The 24,937-nt window shown below is 39.0% G+C and overlaps 1 protein-coding gene across 3 annotated transcripts in view; it reads right to left on the reverse strand.

The window, feature by feature from the left end:
* VAV3 (vav guanine nucleotide exchange factor 3) overlaps window positions 1-5,577 on the reverse strand; it is a 187,364-nt gene extending 181,787 nt beyond the window's left edge. For all 3 annotated transcript variants that reach the window (XM_034437390.3, XM_087890015.1, XM_034437391.2), the window contains exon 1: window positions 4,935-5,577. In XM_034437390.3, coding sequence (XP_034293281.1) covers window positions 4,935-5,138 — 204 coding nt within the window. In that variant the 5' untranslated portion in view covers window positions 5,139-5,577. The remainder of the gene's footprint in view (window positions 1-4,934) is intronic.
* Between the last annotated feature and the right edge of the window lie 19,360 nt (window positions 5,578-24,937).

Below are 24,937 nucleotides of genomic sequence, written 5' to 3' on the forward strand. Positions count from 1 at the left end.
ATTTTAAAATGTTGCCTTTCTGTCATGTAACAGGATGTAAATATTTCAACAGGCTTTCTAAAACAATTCAAATATATTCAATACTGATAACTAGATACAGGGTTTTTGTATTGTTTTTGCAAATGAGTTTAGAACTTCAGTCTGTATCAGTTGCAGACCCATTTGCATAGGTCTCAATAAAATTAATGGTTTTAATAATCAGATATTTAAAAATATCACACACAACTAGATTTATGAATATAGGCTATGAAAATAGCAATTAAACGTAAGGAAGTTATCATGTTATAAGTCTTTGCTTATAGGCGTAAAGAACAAATCCCATAGAAGACTAGATAGAGAGATAGATAGATAGATAGATAGATAGATAGATAGATAGATAGATAGATAGATAGATAGATAGATAGACAGGGAGGGAGGGAGGGAGGGAGGGAGGGAGGGAGGGAGGGAGGGAGATAAGAACCTTCCGAAAATGTTTCACAAGTTTGACAACTGAATACATAAGAATCATCTATAAATCTTCTGCTATTTAGAAATGGAAGTAGCATCATTCTGTCCACTATGTTTACTCAGAAGTCTAATTGAATTTACTGACACTCACACACATAGAAGAAAATTGTTGCATGAAACAGAAGTTCAAAGATATGCTTGAAGTATGGTTACATTGGACATAATTGGAAATAAATATGCCAATGTGGCAATATAAGTGGCCCACTGTTGAGAACACTTTAGATTACATATTTCCAGTAGTTGATATCTCCAAATGGATCAATATGAAAATATGTCTTAAAATGCCATCCCAGAAAAGGTTTCTGATAAACAGGGATACAGATAAGTTTTGTATTTTTCAATTGAACTGTCAATACAACTTGTTTTGCCTTTTCTATTTTTTTTTTTTTAATTTTGCAATAGGCATCATGGATACACTCACTGTAAGTCACAGGGATATTATAATTTAAATGGTAAATAAGCTTGTGTCCTTATAGTAGATGATGCAGTAAAAAATTACAAATAAAGGAATTTTACTGAGAGAATATATGTATGGTATATATGAAGAGCAAGACAAGTGCTTAAGAGACTGATTGAGAGTGTTTCCTCTTCCAAGGTTATTAAAAAATAAAAGTATAGGTAGTCCTTGACTTGCTGCCACAATTGAGCCCAAAATTTATGTTAACATAAACATTTGTTAAGTGAGTTTGCTCCATTTTACAACCTTTCTTGCCCTGGTTGTTAAGTGAATCACTATAGTTGTTAAATTAACTGTTGTTAAGTGAATCTGGCTTCCCCACTGACCCCGGGACATTGCAGCCATCATAAATATAATTGCCAAGTATCTGAATTTTGAACCCACGACCATAGGGATGATACAATGGTCGTAAGTGTGAAAACTGGTCATAAGTCACTTTTTTCAATGCTGTTGTAACTTTGAATGGTCACTAAACGAACTGTTGTAAGTTGAGGACTATCTGTAGATGGCCTTCAGTCATGAGTCAACAACTTGTAGCTATGTACGAAAACTATCACAAAGTGTTCAGATTTCAGACTTCTGGCTTCCCACTGGCCTGAAGCTTAGGATGATATCCTGACCATAAAGAAATAGATCTATGATTCCCTGGTGCCATTAATGTAGGAAATCATAAAGTCTGATCCTCATCAGCCATCTGATCCTCTAATCAACTCAGTGGTTTTCAATCCATTAATAGAAGAAAGCCTGAGCAATCTGCACAGTATCTCTGGAAGGAAGCCTCACTGTTACTCTCTCTTGAATGAAATAAAGACATAAAAAAGTTGAGATGCCTGTAAAATGTCTCATAGATAAATGCACTAGTGCCCCTCCCAGCCTTCAGGATCAAAGAGGTTAGTTATCTAAATTTTAAACTATCTAACCCCTTAATTCTTTCTCAGAAACACATTGTTAATATTATCCTACTGTAAAATATGGTTGCAAGCATTATCGTAGAGATGATGAACATTAAGTACTCAACAATCCTAAATGAATCAACGTCATGCAGTCCTTTTTTAGCAGAACTGACTTGCAGATCAGCAACTTAAAAATCAATGCTGATCTTGGAAATTAGAAAAATATCAGGAGAGTTGCAGACAGGTGTTTTGTAATGACTAACAGACTTATCCACAAATCAACTTCAATGGAATTAGACTACTTGTTGTCTATTTCAGTGGAAATAAATTTTAGTACCATAGTAACAAAATAAGTTAAGATACTCAAATTTGCAGTGGCATGACTGGATAAAAATAGGAGTTTTCATGACTCCTTTCTCTCTGCCATGCTTTTCACTATGAATATCACTAATTTATTTATTTGCACCCCAACTTTATTATTTTTACAAATACCTGTGTTTCCCCAAAAATAAGACCAGGTCTTATATTAAATTTTTGCTCCAAAATATGCATTAGGGCTTATTTTCCGGTTAGGTCTTATTTTGGGGAAAATACTGTATTAAATGTGTTCTTCTGGCTGACACTCCTAATTGGGGCTTATTTTTGGGTAGGGCTTATATTACGAGCATCCTGAAAAATCATGCTAGGGCTTAATTTCCAGTTGGGAAAACAGGGTAACTCAAAGCAACAAACATTTCCAACACGTCTTTCTCTCCTATTTTCCCAACAACAACCTCCCTATGAAAATGTGTTAGGCTAAGAGAAAGTGACAGGTTCAAAGTTTCCCAGCTGGCTTTTATGGCTAAAGGAGGAATGTGAACTCATGGTCTCCCACTTTCTAGCTGGATGCCTTAACCACTAGACCAAACTGGCTCTTTAGATCAAACTGGCTCTCTAACTATTTCAGTGGGCTTAGAGTTGGGCAATAAATATGTATATCATTTTAAATAATTAAATTTTAAAACAATTGACTTTTACAATTTTGCAAATAAAGTTTAGAAGCAAAGGAGAGAACTACCCTTATTTTTTGCTCCAAGTTTATTTTGGCTCAATGGTTCTTTACAGAAAAGAAGTGTAGAAAATACTGACTTTGCAGTTCATTCAGGCGTAGCAGGAACAAATTCTGACAGGTGTCCACAAAGCTTGTACACACAAAACAGCATCCCACTGGAATTCACTCATAGGTTGCCTGGACAAGCTGGCCGTCCAGTTTTGACAGGGTTCCAATTTCTGACAGGTTTCTGGCTTTGGATACACAAACGGGCAGGCAAAGCTGGATCCCTGCTCTACTTGGACAAGCCAACTTTCAGTAGCATAATGGGAGAGTTCTAAGAACAATCTAGCTTTCATGGCTATTTATCTGGGGAGAGTAGGAGTAAATTCTGACTGTAATCCAAGTTTGTCTGCATATGTCACAAGGCTCATGCATGCAAACCAGGAGTACAGGTAGTCCTTAACTTACCGCCACAACTGAGCCCAAAAATTTGTGTTGCTAAGTGAGACAGTTATGTCAGGTTTGCCCCATTTTCTTTCTTGCCACAGTTGTTTTAAGTGAATAACTGCAGTTGCTAAATTAGTAACATGGTTGTTAAGTGAGTCTGGCTTCCCTACTGACTTTGCAAAAGGTGATCACATGACCTTGGAACACTGCAACCATCATAAATATGAACCAGTTGCCAAGCATCTGAATTTTGATCACATGACCATGGGGATGCTGCAATGTGTGAAAATTGTTCAGTGCCGTTGTAACTTCAAAAGGTCACTAAATGAATGGTTGTATATCGAGGAATTAGCTTGTCTAGGCAGAGTGGCAGTGAGTTTTGACAGATCTCTTGTTTTTTCATGCAGCTGAAATGATATTAAAACTCTCTTCCATTGCCTGGTCAAGCTGGAAGATGGATTAGCTTTGCTTAAAAATTATGCTTTGTGCAGCTGGAAAACATATGACCTTCCAGGTATTGCTGGATTAATTCCCATGAATCCTGACAATTTCCCATGATGGCTAAATTTAATGGAACTTGGAACCCAACAATAGTTTGAAGGTTGTTTCTTCAAATATCACTCAGCTAAGTCTTCTGAGCTTGCATTTAATAACCTCTTTGCAAATCAGTGGAGCTTAGACAGTACTTTGGCTGAAATGCCATAGTAAACCCATCCTATTTGCAACCTTAATTATATCATTAAAGATGTCAAAGCACTATTCCAAGGTATAACAACTGTTCCCACTTTTTTTGTCTGACTGAAAGATGCTTCCAGTGAGACGCTTTCCTATATATGCAATCAAGAGATAAGTTAATAAAGGCTTAATCTCCCAATTTAGACTTTTAGAAGGCAGGAACAGTCATTTGTGATACCATCTATAGTTACAGCAGATTAACAGTAATGCAAACAGCCAGCTTCCTCCATATCTCTCTTTTAGATGACATAGTTCCTCTTTCATTTTCTTCTACTTGCTGATCCAAGTGATTTCAGGCAGAATTCAGCAAAATGAGATAGGGAGGGGAGTTTTAATAGCACAACTATGTATTTTAATACTGCCCTGTATTAAATCTCTCTACTGCCTTCACATGAAAAGTAACATCACCAAACAGAAAAATATACTGAATCACATTAAGCATGTAAGTAGGTGGCATAAATGAGACTGTTATTATATATCCTCCCAAATATGGTACAACTGAGGTCCTTATTTCTAAATGTATTTGCTAGCTTTCTGGATACCCTCCCCCCTCTAAGGACTTTCGTTTCTTTATCCTTATCCCCCATCCCACACATTATCTGGCAAACCAGCTTTCCATCTGCGCTCCCAAACAGCATCTCGCAACTCTTTGCCAAATTCAAGCAACTCTCGCTAAAGCTGCGGGCGAAAAGCCCAACAATCATCCAAAGTGACCTCCTGGAGGCTGGCTTGCATTGAAACAAAGACATTATAAGCAGCCCAGACGGGATGGGGGAAGGCACAAGGGAAGTGATTCAAGGCACACATCAAGGCACGCGGAGACCCGGAAGAAACCTGGGCAAAAGCGGTCGCATCACTTTACCTGGGACATCTGAGGTCTCAGGTTGATCTCCTTGAGATTGAGGGCGTGAGGGCGCAAGTTGTTGAGCAGCTGGCAAAGCAGGACTCCATCGCGAAGGGTCTGGGCCAGGTCGAACACCTGCGCCGCGTCCCAAGTCACCCGGTGATTGACCGGCAACACCCGGCATTGGATGAGCCAGTGAGCACACTGCTTCCAAGGCTCCATCGTGCGCGCCCGTCCGCCCGCCCGCCCGCCCGTCAAGGCGCTCTCAGCCAGAGCACGAAAACTCCCCAAGAAGCGCAAAGGTTTCGCTGAGCTGCCGCCGCCGACGCTGCTGCTGCGCTCGCTCTCCTGTCCGACCGTCCTTCCTGCCTTTCTTCCTGCCGCAGCGACTCGCCTCCTTTCAGCCCCACGCGCAGACTGAGAAGAGCAGCAGCTGAAAGGCGGCCCGAGAGGCTGCGCGTGCGGTTCCCCTCCGGCCCCTCCCCTCCCGGCGCAGACACACCGCCGGGATGTGGGTGTGAGGAGAGAGAGAGAGAGAGAGAGAGAGAGAAGCGGCGGGAGAAAAACAAGAGCGCGTGCGTCCCCCCACACTCCCTCCGCGCGCGCGCTTCGTCTCGGCCAGGCTCCCCCTTTCAGAAGGCTTGAGGTGCGCTCGGCTCTCCCGGTCGCCTGGAAAGAGCGTGGGGGCGTCGTAGCAAAAAAAAACCCAAGTTGGGAATGTGTGAGGTCGAGCGTTAGAACAACAACAACACACACACAAAGAAAACAACACCACAAACACACAAAGGGTAAAAAGAATGTATGCTAAATCACATCCCTTTAAACAAGCAAACCTCTCCCCTCCCCCCCAAAAAATCGCACCCCCTCGAGTGGTAGAACGGAGACATCACTTTCCGTGAAACATGGTAATTGTACACTTCGGGTGTTTTCACAACAACTCGCCCAAACGCTTGGCTGCGCTTAAGTTTCACGCTATATATTTAGGTGCAGTTTCTTTGCGCGAAATGGCCTTATAAAAGACAAGTTTGTTTATTTGAATTTTTTAAAAAAATAAACAAACGTGGGACTGAAGGATTTTGGCAACCCACATACTTCGCAGACCGGTAAGTGGGGAGTCGAATTTTGCTTGTATACAGTACTGGGAAGCGAGAGGTGGTGTCGCAGACTTAAATCCTTGGTAAAACGAAGCAGCTTTTCCAGGCAGCAGATGTTGGGGAGCAATGAAGCGTGGAAGATAAAATGTGCATGTCCTTGCCGCGGCACTTCTCGATTTGGCCTGCTTCCATCTTGCGCTTTACATGAGACAGCAAAAACATCTTCGTTGTCCCAACCACAAATGTAAATAATAAGTAACAAATAAAAGTTCTGCAATAAAATTTGAGGGAAAGAACTAGCTCACACAATGCTACAGAAGTTCACATTAAGTAGGTTAGAAGTAAGTGACAGTTGATTAAAAGTATTGCAATGAGAGTAGGCAGAAACCTGCGAGTTCATTACATGATATCGGGTCTATCATATTTAGCTAGCAGAAAGCAGCATGTTCTCAAGAATGCAGGTAGGATCGTAATTGAGCCCCAAATTTCTGTTGTTAAGCGAGACATTTGTTAAGTGGGTTTTGCCCCATTTTATTATCTTTCTTGCCACCATTGTTCAGTGAATCACAGCAGTTGTCAAGTTAGTAACATGATTGTTAAGTGAATCTGGCTTCCCCATTGACTTTGCGTGTCACATGATCCTGGGTGGGACACAGCAACAGTTATAAATGTGAGCCAGTTGTCAAGCATCTGAATTTTGATCACGTGATCATGGGGATGCTGCAAAGGTAATAAAAAAACGGTCATAAGTCACATTTTTCAGCGCTGTTGTAACTGAATGGTTACTAAATGAAGTGTAAGTCAAGGACTACCTGTATCTTTGCTGCTATCATGTGGCCATCAAGATTTATGCAACCTAAATATAACATGCTTATTTGGATATCCTGATCATTTAACTTATTTGGATATCCTAATCATTTAAGGACAAAAAAATGTGTATTAGAAATGAAACTTACAAAAAATTAGAAACTTACAAAAGAATTACAAAATAAAGAGGAACATGATTATTATCTAGTTTGGGAAAAGTGGTATACCTGGTTGAAAAATAGAAAAAGGAAAAAAGAATAGGGAGTAATTGGAGTTACAGAAACAAGATCATAAATCACTAACATAAATTAACAATGAATCATAAAGATAGATATGTAAGTAAGATCAAACAAGGAAGAGTCAAAACACAAATAAGAACATACATTACTGTTGTTTATTTAACAATATATATTTGACAAAATGTATATTTGAAATATTTGTTTACATGTTTTGTTCTGCATGTTTTGTTGTCACTAGTTCTATTTTGTTTGTACTTTTAAACAAATAAAAAAATATTTTAGATTTAAAAAAACAAAAAAACAAAAAAAAAGAAATGATGGGAAACATGCATAAATTTCCATCTGTTCCATCCTCTTTGCTATATTGTAAAATAGTCATCCATGACTTGCGGTGTAGTTATCAAATGTGGTTACCAAGTATTAAATTATATTAAGTATTATTGTTTATATGTTATATTTACATGCTCTGAGCCATCCTTTGGGTTCAAAAACAATTGATCCATCTCCTCCCACTGTCAATACATTCATCTTGAGCAGATACGCGATTTCTAGGAAGACTTCACTTGCACAGGAGCTCTCTAGGATGTCATCTGAGTTTCCAGTAAAGAAGATCAAGTAACTACCCAGTAAATAGGTCACAAGGCATAGGGGAATTAGCTAATCAGGACAATTCACTTCCAAATAAAATGTACCCCCCTAAAAATATCACTACTAGTGACACAATTAAGTAGCCTATATGAACCAATTGAGCAGCCTATGTGAACAGCAGCCATATGAATACGATTTTGTATTATATATTAGATTTATATCCCATCTTTTTTTTAAGGTCCCCAACCCCCAGGCCATGGTCCATTATTGGGCCATGTCCTATTTGGAACTGGGCCATGCGAGTGGCGGGCTGATGTATACACACAGCTCCACTTGCGTGAGTGAAGCTGCATGCGCACGTACGCCGACCCCCAGCTCACGCAACCCAGTTCCCCTCTTCCCTCCTCCCCTCCTCCAGCCAGGCCGCCAAGCTGCAAAAGAGAGGCTTAAATTGAGATTCACATTTATTTTCTTCCAACAACAAGCTGATGTTGAATAATTTGCCCAGAATCAACCAGTGGGTTTTTCATCACTGAGAGTGGACTTCAGTCCAAAACTTCAGAATCTCTCTCTTCTTTCCATTTATATCTCATACATAGACCTGAGGATTGATACATAAGGTCTCCTTTATCACAATCCTCCCACTCATGTATCTTTACAAACTAAGTTTGTCCCAAAGCTGAACTGCAATTCAGAATTCCAAGTTCTCTGCCCTGCAGCTGCTAGTTTTGTTTCTGACAGGATTTCTATATCCCAGGAAGATTTTCAAGAGAGCAGGAAGTATGACTAGGTTTCACTACTGCATTTTACTCAGATTACAGGAGTGCTGCCAGAAAAAGGTAACACCCTACCTAATTACTGCTTTCATAGAATGTATATATGGCTTACAGGATTAGTGTTTAAGAGATAATTATAAGTTCTGCCTCTTGGATCTTTTTTTCAGCAATCAGCCCCATTAAATTCAGTCAGGCTTATACTGCTTAAGGCCGCAAAATTGCAAGGCTACAATGCAAATTTATCAATTGTATACATCGTTCCTTGAGTTATGGGGATGTTATTTTCAAACAAGTATAAGATTTATACTACAGGTAGCCCTTGATTTACTTACTTATTCAATTTATTTATCACCCATCTCACCTCATCGTAAGACATGACAGTCACCAAACAAGTCATATATGAGTGACTTGGTTTTAAAACTTTTTTTGCAGTGATTGTTAAGTGAACCTCTGGTCGTTAAATGAACCCACTGTTCTCTATGGGGTGTTTTTGCCAAAAGCCAGAAATAAATCCTGAGTTTTCGCAAAGATGTAAAACAGTAATGAAAGCACAGGATGCTACAAACAGCTGTAAATGAGGGCTGGTTGCCAAGTGCTCAAAATGTGGAGGGGGGCAGCCCTTGGAACTTTGTAACCCTGTTACAAAGGGATCCATCGTAACAATTGCTAAGCATCCAGTTTTAAGTCAAAGACTACCTGTATGCTATGCCATGCCATGCTATGGAGATGGAGATGGAGATGGAGATGGAGATGGAGATGGAGATACATATACATATACATATACATATACATATACATATACACATACACATACACACACACACACACACATACACATACACATACACATACACATATACATATACATATACATATATGAGAATGCTGTCCACCTCATCAGGAGTCATAGACTTAAATTTGTTCCGCATCAAATTTTCTCCTTTTCCTCCAGTAGCACTCTAGGCATCTCTTCTAGTGTTTCATCTCATGGAGTTCCTTGATAAACCAAAGTGTACCCAGGATTAGTATGCAAGAAAAGGCCACATAGAGCAGTGCAGTTCAAGACCCATGTCATCTATCCATTCCAGCATGCAATTAAGTCCTTGGCCAAATTATCCATCACATTTTTAGAGAGAACCCCAAGCTCCTAATGAAACATTTGTAGGTCCATACAGTCATCTGGGGCAGGCTCAGTGGTGGGTTGCCCCCGGTTCGGACTGGTTCTATAGAACCAGTAGTAAAACCGGCGGGAGGCTCCGCCCACTGACCCTGATGTCATCAGAAGCAATCTGCACATGCGCAGAAGAAAGGCGTGTGTGCAGAAGAAAGGCGCGTGTGCAAGTGAAGCTAGCGTGCGCAAGCGATCCCATTGCGAACCGGTAGTAAAGATAAGTAGAACCCACCCCTGGGCAGGCTGATCAGGTACTGTCTTCCTCTGAGGAGTAGGAGGAGATGACAACAAGCTGAAGAGCAATCCGAAAGTGATCTGTCCATAGCAACAGAATGATTACAATATCTTCCAATGCCAAATCACATCACAACTTGCTTGAGACAAAAACCAGGTAGAGTGCAACCAGAATGGGATAAATTAGAATCATATTGGAAGAATGTTGACACTTTTGAATATTTCTATTGGTGAAGAATCCTAAGAATATCAGACAGTCAAGAAAGCAGACGAATGGACAATAGAACAAATCAATCCACAATTCCCAAGGCAAAAGGGTGAGGTTCAAATTATCACATTTTGAACACATTATATGAAGATCTCACTTTTTTGAGAAATTTATAATGTTGGAAAAGGTAGAAAGAGAAAAAGAAGACATGATTGCAGTGGTCATCAGTACACCATTGGAAGGCCTGAAAGCCCAAACTGGGAAAGTCTATCTATATAGTTGCTAAGATTCAAGATAGATTTAATGACACATAATCAATTATGAAGGTAAAAATGAAGTTTCTGTATGCTGTAATTTCTTTTTCCTAAACACAAAGAAAAGAACAAAAGCAGTAAAATACATTATTGCTCATGTTGTCCCCAAAACTGGGCTCTTGCTTGGTGTCGAAGCCGATAAGTCACCAGACACAAGGTGTGCTACAGAATTATACTTTTATTTTGGTACCAAGATATAAGGACCCTGGTTCGAAAGCTAACCAAAGGCCTCGATTAGAATCGTACAGCATTTTTTATAGTCAAGGGATGGTCGCATTCAACCCTTTTCCCTTCCCCTAATAATGCATGTATAACAGATCATATTGTTGGTTATTTGGATTTCAGCCCCCTAAACCTTTTATGCTAAATAGTTAAATGTCGCATCACCTGTTTTTCACCCCAGGTCACAGGTATCTTGCAAAATGTACCAGCTATCTGGTTTTATAAGTGAGCTATTCTTGTGTCTAATATCCTGGCTAGTGGTTTTCTAACAGGTAAGGTGCTATGGCAGAGCAGCTCAAGGCAGCATCCCCACCCGCACTTCCCTGCGACCCCTGCGTCCTTCTGCAGTGAGAAAAGACAGGAAAGAGCAAAGTTCTTAATTGTTTGTTGTAAGGCAAAGAAATGAAGACAAGAGAAAATGTTTTATCAGAATTCATATTCCTCACTCTCACATCCATTCCATGCATACCTGGGTCCTATCTCCACATGTGAGCCTTCCTCTGATCCCCAGGGCCTCATCTGTACATACATTCCATCATCTGATCCTTCACTCAGTGTATTTAAATTAATACCATTTCATTGTATTGCTAGAACTTCACAATGTAGAAGCGAATAAAAATATATCCTAGAGATCAAGACCTAATAAAGTTACTTCAGAAAATTGAAAGACAAAAATAATTCATGACCAAATATTTTCTCCGCTCCATTCGCTTCCTCCTTTTTAAACTCAAAATGTACATGTTTATAGTATTGCTAGCATATTTTAAAATCAGTTTATCATGTTGAAAGCAGAAGTAAGAATATTTTTTAAAATGTGAAAGAGGAGTATTTTTTAAGAGACACCCACATGCATTATCTGATATTTAGATATGGCACCATTTCAGTGTCACAAATAAATAGAATTATTGTAGGAGTAATTTTAAAACATGATAAAGAGAGTTTGGTGCAGTGATTAGGCTCAAAGGCTAACCTTGAGCCAGTCACTCTCTCTCAGTCCTAGGAAGCAGACAATGGCTAAAAACGTCTGAAAAACTTTGCCAAGAGCTTTCAGGCACCAATCCAGGCAATCACCAGGAGTCAACACTGATTCAAAGGCACATGCACAGCTATGCATTGTTTTTTTTAAACCAAACACCAAAAGTTAACCAAACTTTTGAAACAGTAGGATTTCCATACACATATTGCGGTAAAAATTTGTTTAAGGTGGAAGTCAGAGTTTCCAACTTTCTCAACCTGATGATTAAAACAGTCCTTCAAAGACTTTTTTTTCTGCCACTGTTTTTTTTTTTTTTGTTCTTAATTAGTATATGGTGGAAAATGTTAATGAAAATTAACCAAAATAATTTTAAAAGATTCGGACCTCTCTCTTTAGAAATCCAAGTCGTGACATGAAAACTGAAGAAATAATTCTTACTCTTTCTACTAGACCTTGTAACTATTAAATGTAGGAGGAAATCTGAACCTTTCTGAATATTGTGATGAACATTTGTGGGAACCCCTGCTGTCTCCATTAGTAATGGAGCTTCTTGATGTTTTGTTTCAGCAGAATTTTCAATGTGATGTTATTATACTGGAAAATACTGAGTAAGTAATTTGCCTTTTTTCCCCTTTGCTTAAGCTTCCTGTGGTTTATATCACAGTCTCAGCCATTGGACACAGTTGCTTCTGGCACAAACTATTTGTATTGATGTCACTTGTTATAGATGTATGTGGAGTCGCTATTTTGCTCCTTAAATTTTCTTATGTCAAGAAAATTATGGTAGAAAATAGTTTACATAAAACTATCGTAGAAAATAGTTTACATATTGGGTTGAAAGTTAAGGAAATTGTCAAACATCTGGCAAGCTCCAATAACTAACCAGAATTGGCTGTAGTTGACTTGGTAGTACTAGGTTATGAAAGTCCATTTTACAGATAGTTTTCTTTAAAGTCATCTGCAACAGAATTGTTATTTTCTGTTTTAATAATTTCATGTGCAATAGAGATAGTTGTTGACTTGCAACCATAATGGAGCCCAAAATTTCTGTACTAAGTCTTGATGGTTGTTAAGTCAAAGAATACGAGTGACCGACCCAATTTTACAATTTTTTTCAGGTCATTAAGCAAACACCATGGTGATTAAGCAAATCCATTCATTCCTGTGGGTGGCTTTTGTTTTTGTTTTTTTGGCCAGAAACAGCTGAAAAGGCCAGAAACCAGCAAAAAAACCAAACCCATAATAAATGATGGTCATGTGACCACAACACTGCAAGCAGCCATAAATGTGAGCCAGATGCCAAGCGCCTGAAACGTGGTCACCATGGAGGAGGTGCTGCCATTAGAACTTTGGACCCAGGTTGTAAGTACCTTTTCGGAGAGTCTGTCGTAACTTCAAACAGTCATTAAGTGACTGGTTGTTAAGTGAGGACTATTTCTATGCATATCATTCCAAGTGTTACAAAATGCAGCTACCCGCCTCTTAATAAATGCAAAAAATAATATAATAGCCATCCAATTTTGAGTTAACCACACTGTTTCTTCATTTTTGGGTTTAATTCATGATATTACTAGGTTTTACTTATATTTTTCAATATTTCCTATATGAAAATACTCTTTACTTATGGTAAAAATTATTCACTAAGGAAATTTCTACTTTTTCAATGTCTGAAAGTAACTTCTTCACTGGTCTAATTATTCTGGGGGGAGGGGGGAATCCCCTGAGTGATTAAAAAGCAAAAAGATGTGGGGAGAGAGATGATATTTTGTACGAAATCTATTTTATGCTGTTGTATCATAAATATGCAAAATCATTCTCACTAGCTTCAGTATTTGCAGCTTATGTAGTATTTCAGTGCCTTAGGCTACAACTCTAAAAACACTTGTAACTGAAGGAAATTCACTTAATAGAGTATGAGTCTGTAAAATGTGTATTTAGAATGAGTGTCTTAGTGATCTTATGCATATGGAACAGAACAGAACTGTTACAATGTGAAGAAAAACATTTATTATTATTTTCTGCCTCAAGAGCCAAATGAATATAATCAACCTTGGGGTCAATTCACTTTAAGTGGTATTTTGGAAGGAGGGCATTATTTGCAGCTCCATCTTTGGCTAACTAGAGGGGCAGTTATAGTGGTGGGTGCCCCCGGTTCACACTGGTTCTAAACCGGCGGAAGGCTCCGCCCACCAATCCCGACGTCATCAGAATGCTTCTGTGCATGCGCAAACCGGCGGAAGGCTCCGCCCACCGATCCCGACATCATCAGAATGCTTCTGTGCATGCGCAGAAGCTTCTGCACATGCGCGTGGCCCCATTGCGAACCGGTAGTAAAGGTAAGTAGAACCCACCCGTGAGCAGTTAGGTGTAGTGATTAAGATGCTGTCCTGGAAACCAGGAAATTATGAATTCTAGTTCCTTTAGGCATGAAAGCTAGCTGTATGACTTTGGGCCACTTCTCTCAGCCCAACACACCTCATAGGGTTATTGCTGTGGGGAAAATAGGAGGAGGAAGGAATATTGTGCTTGTTTACCACCTTGAGTTATTTATTAAAATAATAAATTGAGGTTATAAATAAATAAATTTATAAAGATATCAAACTTCAAGAAGTCCCACTTCAATGGTGGGTTGCTCCCGGTTCGGTCTGGTTCTATAGAACTGGTAGTAAAACTGGCGGGAGGTTCCGCCCAGCCACCATGTCATCATCATGGGTGATCTGCACATGCACAAAAGTATGCATGCACAAGCGAGCAAAGCAAGTGCACACACGCTCCCATTGAGAACTGGTAGTAAAGTGGAACCCACCCCTGTCTCACTTAGATTTCTTTAAGGACACTCCTGAAAACCAAGCAAGGACTTAACATGGCCATTTATCAGTCTATCAATAGACTTCACTGGAGCGCATTCACGATTTATGAAACTTTAAATAACTTCTGGTTCAACATAACTGTGCAATCCTACCTTCTTATATGTAGCAAAATAAAATTAAGGGCAGATTCTGAATCTACAGATGTAATTCAAAGAAATTTGGGATTACTTCTTTTCCTTCAGAGAGGATAATAAGCAGATGTGCTTATGTTTGAATTATATAAAAATGCTTTTGAAACTTTTTGTCTAAATATAGCAGATTGGATTTAAAACCTGGAACTTTCCTACTGTGTTGCAAAGTGCTGCACCTCCTCCCTCTGTAAGGCCACAACCTAAGCTCAGACTTCCCTTAAATGAATCTGTTGGAAAAAGTCAACTTTTGTTTAACCTTCTTTTTCCACTTCCTTTATTGAGATTTTCACTGTGATATTATCTGTGCATTGCTCCGTTTAGCCCTCTCTATGATTTCTCTATAATTCATTCTTAAGCTTTAAAAAAAAACAACTTTCTAGGACATTCAGAGAAGGCAAGAACAGTCAAAGAAAAGAAATGGCCATTCATCCTCTTCCCTTCCCTTACAACGGAGTAAACTAGCTCAGTGAAGCTTAATAAATTAACAGAATCCAGTTGCAATGCCTGTCTCTAAGCATGAGTAAGTGAGTGAGTGAGTGAACGAACAAAGCATGTAGGAGGAAGCACATTAGGGCAGGGAGTTGCATGCCTACAAGGGATGTCTCTGCACTGTTATGGGTTATGGTCCCACCCAGTTTTGGTATGTGATTAGCAATTTGTTTCCCCAGATTTAATTCAAGCCTTGGGCCAAAATAGGGCCTTTCCTTTTGTTTGCTGGAAGGTATATTGTTGGAGAGAAAGGGGGTGGGGGACCTCTCTTTGACCAAAATGAATAGTACAAAACAAAATAGGACTTGCATATAAATAGGACCTGCAACAAAATGTTGTGCAAACTGTTCCTGTTTAGTTTGTGTGCCAGTCAGCCATGTCCTCTTCCAAGTCACTACATTCCATTCTCCTCCCCATGGTTTCCTGTCTCTCTGCTGCTGCTATCACTACTTTGAGCATTGTACTCTCTTTTTTTTAAGGCCACTGAACATTATCAGTCCTCATCAGTCTGTTTTTGGATCTCTTCCCTTAGCAATTTTGCCTGTAAGGTTATTTTGTATTACTGAAACCCTTTGGTCTTAAAGTTTATGGATGTTCTCACGAATTGCTTTGACTTGTATTACCAAGAAATGTAATTTGTTATACTTTCTTTTGTTTGCGAGTACCATTTTACAAAAGAGATTCCCTCCTGTGTAAGAGTAAAGAAGAAATTAATCTGATAGATAGACAGGCACCATTGCACTGCAGTTAACAGTTTTTAACTGTATTATTTAAACAAAGTTGTTTAAATAAAGTTGTGCCCTGTTTCTTAACCAAAGAAACATTGAAACAGCTATAAAACCCAAACCTGACTTTGAAAAATACGATTTTAATAACAAATGTTTTCCTAATGTTTGAAACCACCTAAAACTATCAACTGTAAAGACACTGAAAGAGAACTATTTAAAAAATTGGGGAGAAAAAAATTTCAAAAATTTCTCAGTATCACAGTGTCCTGAACATCACTGGCCAAAATTAAATCTGTATTACATGATTCTATGAAATATAAATGTACCTATCTGAAAATGTGATCCTCTATGATCACAAAGCCTTTCAAATTTAATGCATGTGGAAGTATGATTTGATAAATGAAGCACAAAAGATTTGTAACCGACCGACACACTGTTTGCAATTGTAATGGATGATGGATATTTTATGTTTTGTTTAAAAAAATTTTAAAAAATCATTTTTTTTTTAAAAAAAGCAAATAGAACAGAACAGAACAGAACAGGACCTTGGAGGGCTTCTAGTTCAACCCCTTGCTCAAGCAGGAGATCCTATACTATTTCAAACAAATGACTGCTCAGTCTCTTCTTAGAAACCTCTAGTGATGGAGCACCCACAACTTCTGAAGATCCACTGATTGATTGTTCTCACTGTCAGAAAATTTCTCCTAAAAAAAAAAACTATGAAAAAGAACCAGATGTTTTCATTTTAGAAGCCACATCTACATATCAACCAATGGAGCAGTGACTCTTGTCACTGCTCCATCAGCATAGATCTATAATCTTAGTGTGCTATGCACTCAGTCATAACTAAGCATTTATTTCTGATTTTTATTCAAACAATCAGAATTTTTTTGTCACATATCTCCATCTCTTTTCAGAAACATGTTCTGTATTCTGTTACAGGGTTGCTTTCATTTAGTCTGTTCCCACTCTAAAGATTAAACTGATGATCTTTCTTATTAATATGAGACCAATCATATGTTTCATTCTATTCACATACAGCCACATGTCCTTCTCAGCATTACACTCAGCTATTTCCAGCACTTCCATCACATTTATAATAATAAATTCTTCCTATATTCATACATTCATCCAGGTATTCCATGGTTTCAGAAGCAGGTACCTAAATATAGAAACCTCAGAATATCAAAATATGAATGTCCATTATTCTCGCTAAAACATCCTTCAATTATACACTATTATTCACACAGAAATCATTGGGGCACCTTATCTTTTTCAAATGGGCAAGATCCTGATCATTCTTTTTACCAAATTTTGGTGGGATATCTAAAAGTTGGAAGTACAGAATGCAAAACAGAACTCTCTCTCTCTCTCTCTCTCTCTCTCTCTCTCTCTCTCTCTCTCTCTCTCTCTCTCTCTCTGTGTGTGTGTGTGTGTGTGTGTGTGTGTGTGTGTGTGTGTGTGTGTCTTTCTGCTTGCAAACTCTCCCGGATGTGAAATTTTTTTAAAGTTCCAAATAAATTACCTTTGCTCAAAGAAAGTATGTGATCTGCTCATCTTCATATTCATGAACAGTGTGAAATCAATACATGAATAGTGGCTAATAATAGGAGGTAAGAATACAATGGCACTGGCAGGCAACTTGCCATGACATACCAGCTGTAAGAAGTAAGAATACTAAATGATTGTTCTTCTGTGCATTTGTTTCTTTTTAACAAAATACGAACAAAATGTGCTGGAGTTATTTATTTATTTATAGCTTCTTTTATCCCATCTTTATTATTTTTATAAATAACTCAAGGTGGTGAACATACCTGATATTCATTCCTCATCCTATGTGTAGTAACACTTGAAATGTAAGAATTCAGTATATATGTGTCTGCATCAATACATGAATCAATAAATAGCAGCTTAATATTGGTGTGATTTCAGACTGCTGATATTAATAGTATTCATTTTTGACAGCATATATTCAAGTTATAGAACACACTGATGATTAAACATGTTTTTCAGACAGCTGTCATATGCTTTACCTTTAGCTTATAGACCTTTAACTGCACAATTGCTAACTCAAAATAAGGATTCTTTTCAAACAAGAAATATTTATTTGTCCTTTTATTTAGGATTTTATTTGTATTTTGCATTCAAATAACTCCTGAAGTGCGACACGGTCAAACAAATGAATAATAAGCCATATAAAATTACAAAATTAAAACCATAAAATGGCACCGCAGCTGTTCATTTGCCACAAAAAGAAATATTTGCCAGGAGAAATCTCATTCTGTACGTACTATTAGAAAGACGTGATTGCTGGTTTACTGGAAAGGTAAGTATCTATTACACATGGGATTTAAAAACATGACAGAAATAGACTAGGTTTATTGTTAGGATAGGTGCCCTTGGCTACTGCCGTCTGTTCAGTGCCACTATGAAAGGATTTTGTGAAAAGTAAGTACAAAGAAGAATCCATATTGCTATCAAAGGTTCCCCAGAGATCCATTTAAAGATGCTTTACATATGAAAGACAGTTAAACTGCTGAGCCAAGCAAATTAACATTGAAAAGTCAATGAGGACTGAACGTAGCATAGAGCATGCTTTACAGCTAGGTTCTCTGCGAAGAAAGGGAAAAAAATTGACCCATGGATACAGGCCGAGTCTGATATTTTATTCTCAAAATTAACAGCCTGTGGCAAATTAAAATTTGGCAGCCGAATGTTTACTCTCGGAGACTAATCTTTCTTTCCTGAGACCGTTTTGGGAGGAGGTCCAGTCGTACAAATGTCAACAATACGTTCCGTTGTCTTCCACTGGACTGATTTTCAAGTCAGAGATAATTACAGATAAAACCCAGCCATTGAAGCAAATGAGAATACCCCATGCGCTGCAACTATTTTCACTTCATAAAACAATAATATTAGCAATTCGCAGAAGTGATTAAAAAAAAAAAAAAGCTTGGAGACTCCTGTATTAGGAAGAAGCCAAATTTAAATGGTGAAGTGCATGGGCATTATTACATATCCTATATGAAGGGTGAGTTAAAATGGCCAGTTTCCTGGCACCAGAAATGTCATTGACTTTCCTGCTTGCCCCCTATGTTCAGTAAAGACCCGCTCCTAAACTCATGTTCCTGCCATAGCCTAGTAGTGAGGGACTCCTTTCCCTTTGTTTGTGCCCTAGGTCAGGGGTCTCCAACCTTGGCAACTTTACAACTTGTGGACTTCAACTCCCAGAATTCCTCAGCCAGCAAAGCAAAGCTGGCTGAGGAATTCTGGGAGTTGAAGTCCACAAGTCGTAAAGTTGCCAAGGTTGGAGACCCTTGCCCTAGGTGGAACAACCACAGCTTTCAGCCTTCATCTGATCCTATGTTCTGCTTTACCCTGACTTCATTTGCCGTTTGGCAAATGATCTGACAATCCAAGACAAGATCACGTTTTTTTCCCCCTAACGCTGCCAGCTCTCCTTCAATTGAAAATGAGAGAAGAAGAATAAAAATAGAGAAAGGAGAAATTGGGCGCAGAGAAGATTAAAAAGACAAAGAGAAGGGCAAGAAGGGAGAAGAGGAAGAACATTTTCCACCTACTTTTGACATTGGACGCACAAAGCAAATTAAATAATATCTTTTCTTGGCAGCTTCCACTGTAATAACTTTTTTTAATAAGAAAGAAGACCTATTGTTTTAGCTGCTCATTTCCTAGACAAAGGTGTCAAAGGGAAAATCAGCTCAACACATACTTATATCTCTCCCAATATTAAAAAGCTAAAAGGAAGATAGTTTTCTTTTCTGCAGTAATTGCGATCATGAAGAGCTTTCCTTATTTAAGATCTAAAGTTGTTTGGAAGTGATCCACAAGGATGTTGAAATGTGCTGCACTTCTGTTCCTCTTTTTCTTTTGCAAAAGGGAAGCACCCAGAAAAACCTCACCATGCTGTCACTGATCTGTCCAGCGGGGCTGCTGATGCTATAAAGGACTAGATGTCCTCTGTCCATTCAGTGGCATTAATTCTATCTGCTGTATGGGGAACTATGGCTTGCTGCTATGGCAAAGTTGAATGAATGCTCTTCCATACAAAATGTAGAAAACCATGAAGAGGAAGTCCTTGTCCTTTCTGCTTGAGATGCCAGCGCTTTGTATTTCTCTATTTCATCTGATAAACCTCAAAACATGGTTCAAGCTAGTCACATCTGCTATCACCTCATTGAGAATTACCGTACTTTTTGGAGTATAAGATGCACTTTTCTCCCCCCTAAAAGAAGGTAGAAATGTTGGTGCATCTTATACACTGAATACAGCTATTTTTGGCCTCCCAAAGCCCCAACCCATGCATCCCAGTTTTTGCAAAAACAGGGCACGCAGATGCTTTCGGAGGCCTGCAGAGTGCTCCTGTGAGCTGGGGAGGGCAAAAACGCCCTCATTTTTGTGAAAAATGGGCCCATTTTTTGCTAAAATGGGGCACACAGAGGGTTTGGGAGACCTGCAGAGTGCTCCTGTGGGCTGGGCAGGGCAAAAACTTTTTTTTCTTGCTTACCTCTTCAAAATCTTGGTGCGCCTTATACACTGATGCATTTTATAATCCGAAAAATACAGTAGCTCTTAGATATGGATTCAGTTCAAGGATTAGCACTAAATAACAAAACAACCACCAGAAAAAAATCATAACATCATCTGTCATGACATACGACCATACTAGGCAGGCTCCATTGCAGTCGTATGTTGAAGACTACCTGTTAAATAAATTAAATTGAATTAAATTAAAAATCTACATACAATACTTTACAGCAGTCATGATTTGTACAATCTGCTGCATGTAGCATGTCAAAAATTTGTTTTGATTGCAATTCATTTGGCCTCTTGACCCTAAAGGGATAGATCACACAAAATAAGTAACTAAGACTGAAGCAATATCTGGCACTACCTAATCCTGAGCCAAGATATATATTTAAATACTTACTTATAGCTAGCAAGGGCTGAAGCAGAAGTAATTGCCCAATTGATCCAAACTTCTAAGAAGCTTCAAGATACTCTACAAAATTTGGCATTGTGGATTAAGTATATTTCTAAGGACCATTCAGTACCTCTGTGCTTCTTGGAAGCGATCATCATATTGAGATTATTTCTAATATATATTAATTCTTTTTACTCTCTAGCTGTAATGCATCCTTCTGCAAGTTTTTTAATGAGGGTCTAACTTTAGTTATAATATTTGTATCGGAGCTGAAAATCTCTACAAAAAGTACTAACAATATGTAGTCCTTAATGGAACTACATCTACACGGAGGGAAGTAAGCAGCGGGGTACCCCAAAGTTCTGTCTTAGGCTCAGTACTCTTCAATATCTTCATAAATGATCTTCATAATTAGGTGAGGGAATAGAAAGAGAACTCATCAAATTTGCAGATGACACCAAGCTGGAAGGAATAGCCAGCACCTCAGAAAATAGACTCAAGATCCAGAAGGATCTCAACAGAAGGATCTTTTGAACACTGGCCCCTATCTAAAAAAATGAAATTAAATAGTGAGAAAAGCAAGGTTTTACACATAGCTGAGAAAAACCAAATGTACAGGTCAGGGGTGGATTCTAATTTTTTTTTACTACCGGTTCTGTGGGTGTGGCTTATTTTGTGGGTGTGGCTTGGAGGTCATGTGACTAGGTGGGCGTGGCTAGCTGGTCAGAGTCATTTCTGGAAGGTCATCGCAGTTACGACCAGTCCTCGCACTTACGACCCAACTCATTTGTTTGCTTTTAACACTGATCAGCTGTAGGGCGGCCCTTTGAAGCCCTGCGGCAGAGTTTAAACAGTTTTTTTCCCTCTAGTCATCAGCTGGGACTCAGGAGGCAGCAATAGATTGGGGGTGGGACCAAATAAAAGATAAGAATAACGTGGGGGGGGGTGGGAGGCAGGGGGGAGAACTGGTTCGGTGATGTCATATCGTCACCGCTACCGGCTCGGCCGAACCGGACCGAACCGGGAGGAACCCACCACTGGTACAGGTATAGAATTGGTGGAAATTGGCTCAATAGCAGCAACTATGGGAAAGATCTAGAAGTTACGGTAGACAACCCCTTGAATATGAGTCAGAAGTGTGCTGCACTTCTGCCATAAAAGGCCTCCAATGTCCCTTCCAACTCTATTATTCTGTTATTCCTTAAGTGTGGAAACTGATTGCTCAGTAGCTGGATCAAATGTCTGAAGCATTTTCAAAATCTTTCTGACTCTTTCATATGAACGGTCTTCCCTTAGAAACTTTTTTCCCTTTGACACTTTTTTTAAAAAAATGATAATAGAGACAAGGAGATAAGTCCCACTGGTGTCTACTATGCCAGAGAAAAGCATACTCCAAAGAGCTGGTAACACCATAGAAAAAATCCTGATCAGAGTAACTATAACATGACAATGCCATGATACTTAAATAGGGAATTTGTTTAGGGAACATGTAACTTCCAGATCATTTCCTTTTAAAACAAAAATAAACTTTAGAACTTTTTACTTTCTGGCTACCTGAGTTTCACGTGAAATCAGCATCACAATGGTCCTTGCTCAATGGAGCTACTTCCTCTAACCTAGAAGAATGACTAAATCGACTGATAAAACCAAGGACATTTTCCTAGAAGTGCGTGCTTATACAATTGCAATATTCTAACTGCTAGGGCCAAATTAAACGTGACATTTGTCACATACTATCTCACTTGCATCATTGTTTAACACAAATCATCAAAGTAGGCAAACCGATCGGTAGTGTGCATTCTCCACAGCACCTTCTACTTGTAGTGGGGGGTGGGGAGCTAAAATTTTGCGAAAGAGAGCTATCTTGTGCAAACAACAGATGAATCCAATCAAGCCAACAGTAGGCAGTGTGCATGTGGAAGAGCATTGAGGGAGAGTTTGGGCAACACAGAGTTTCCCCAGAGATGCCTGGATTAAAAGACTGGGCAGTCCTGAGCTGGAAATGGTAGGGGGGAAGAAGTTCAGGGTAACCACTCCCAGTGGTGAAATATAAAATTTGTTACTACTGGTTCTGTGGGCGTGGCTTGGTGGTGGTGGGGGGTAATGTGACTGAATGGGCGTGGCCAACTTTTTTTTTTTACTTTTAAAAGCATTTTTTCTACAACTTTAAGAGGTTATAGAAAAAATGCTTTTAAAAGCCTCTGATGATCCCAGCTGAGCCGCGCGATTGTCAGAGGCTTTTTTTTAACTTTTAAAAGCATTTTTTTCAGCCGAAGAGGTTGTAGAAAAAATGCTTTTAAAAGTTAAAAAAAAAGCCTCTGATGATGGTGCAGCTCAGCTGGGCATGGGGGGGGGCAGGGATTTTTGCTACCAGTTCTCCGAACCACCCGCCGCCATCACTACCGGATCAGGCGATCCAGTCCGAACCAGGAACATTTCACTCCTGACCACTCCCTATAATCTCTATCTAATAGCTTAGAAGGTGATAGCTGTAGTTAGGCAAGATTGATGTCAGGCCCAAGTCCAGAGATGGTAACAGCAAAAAAAATCAATTGAGTTCAGTTCCTTATTTGCTTACATCTAATCTTGCCAAAATAAAGCTATACGTTTCTACCCTGAGATAGTATAAGTTCTCCTGCTTGAGCAAGGGGTTGGACTAGAAGACCTCCAAGGTCTCTTCCGACTCTATTATTCTATATTCTGATTCATATACCTGACTAGACATATTTTAACATCTAAATGAAACTGTTGGGTGAGATCATTCATCAGTTCAGGGTTCAATATCAGTACAGGTAGTCCTCAACTTATGACTGATCATTTAATGTCATAACAGCCTCAGAACAGATGTTATATGATCCATAAAGCATTTCCAGCCACCATAAAACACCCGCTTTCCCAGGTCACATAAATACAGTATATCTGAGGTGCTTGGCAATTATGACCCGTTGCCACCTGTCCTGCAATCATGTGATTGCCATTTGTAATCTTCTTTGCTAGAGAGTCAATGGGGAAGCAGGCAGGGAAGGTTACATGTGGAGGGGATGTTAGATTTGAAGTCCATTCCCCCAATGCACAGAGAGATCTCTCTTTCCTCCCTCCATCCCCCTGTGCACTAGAAGAACAGATCTCAAATCTGATAAAACCCTGGTGAACCCCAGTGCTCTGAGCTTTTTAGTATGCTGGCATTTGCTAGTGTTTTCCTTCCAAACACCAGCATTCTCAAAGATTCAGACCTCAAAAATCATGCATAACGGCTTCAATGGAATGATTCAACTCTAAGCATTTATTGCTAGGTTTAAATGTTCTTACTATTGCAGTGATTGTTTTGATTCAGTTTTGCATTGATCTGGTGTGTTTTCAATTTGAAAAAAAAAAACTGGCACCTTTGTTTCCTGAAAACTGATGAACCTTGGGATTCTTGTGCTATCTCAAGCAAAGTTTGAAATCAAATTACATACGGTTCAAATTAAAACCTGAGGATTTCATTTATTACTCCGGAATGCTGCTCTTAATATGATTCACAGCGTTTGATAAAAACTACTAATTTGGGATTGATTACAAGATGTTCCACATGAGGAACCCTCTCAGGTTAAGTAGAGATTTTTTTGAAATGCAGCATGGGTTTTTCCTCTTATTCTTGACTATAAGCCTAGCTATTATGCTAATTTATACAGGCATTTTAACAGATGTCACATCAGATTGTGCTTTTTTTCTCCTAATGAGCAAATTCCCTAGAGAGACAGTGCCATTCCCCCATTCTCCTTGCATGCTGTTGGCATAATCAAAACGAAGCCAGTTCAGTCCTACTGTTAAACCATATTGCTCTTTTTTTTGGGGGGGGGGATGCTGCTTCTTTTACCAGCAGGGCTAATAATAATTTTTAAAAAGCATCAGCACCTTCCCATCTGTTATTATACACTCTCCTTACGTGGGCAGCAAATAAAGACCCTGGCTGTTTTAGAGAATGTCACAAGTATCTTAATCTTCACAAGCAAGTAATCAGTTTATTGTTGTGACTGCAGGTTATAATATAACATAGAAATGCTAGGTGCAAAAATACTAAGCTGAATTAAAACCAATGCTACAATTTAGTCATAAAGGCATATTTCTGAATTTAAAAGGCACTGTGGGAAAAGTATCAAGTCGACTGCTAACAAATCCTGTAGGACCACGTCCTCAAGAAAGCAATTCAATCATTCTGCGCCTGATTCCTTAAGTTTATCTGAATC

This window comes from Pantherophis guttatus, chromosome 3 (assembly GCF_059756535.1).
Source record: "Pantherophis guttatus breed Tessera chromosome 3, ASM5975653v1, whole genome shotgun sequence".
Taxonomy (NCBI): Eukaryota; Metazoa; Chordata; class Lepidosauria; order Squamata; family Colubridae; genus Pantherophis; species Pantherophis guttatus.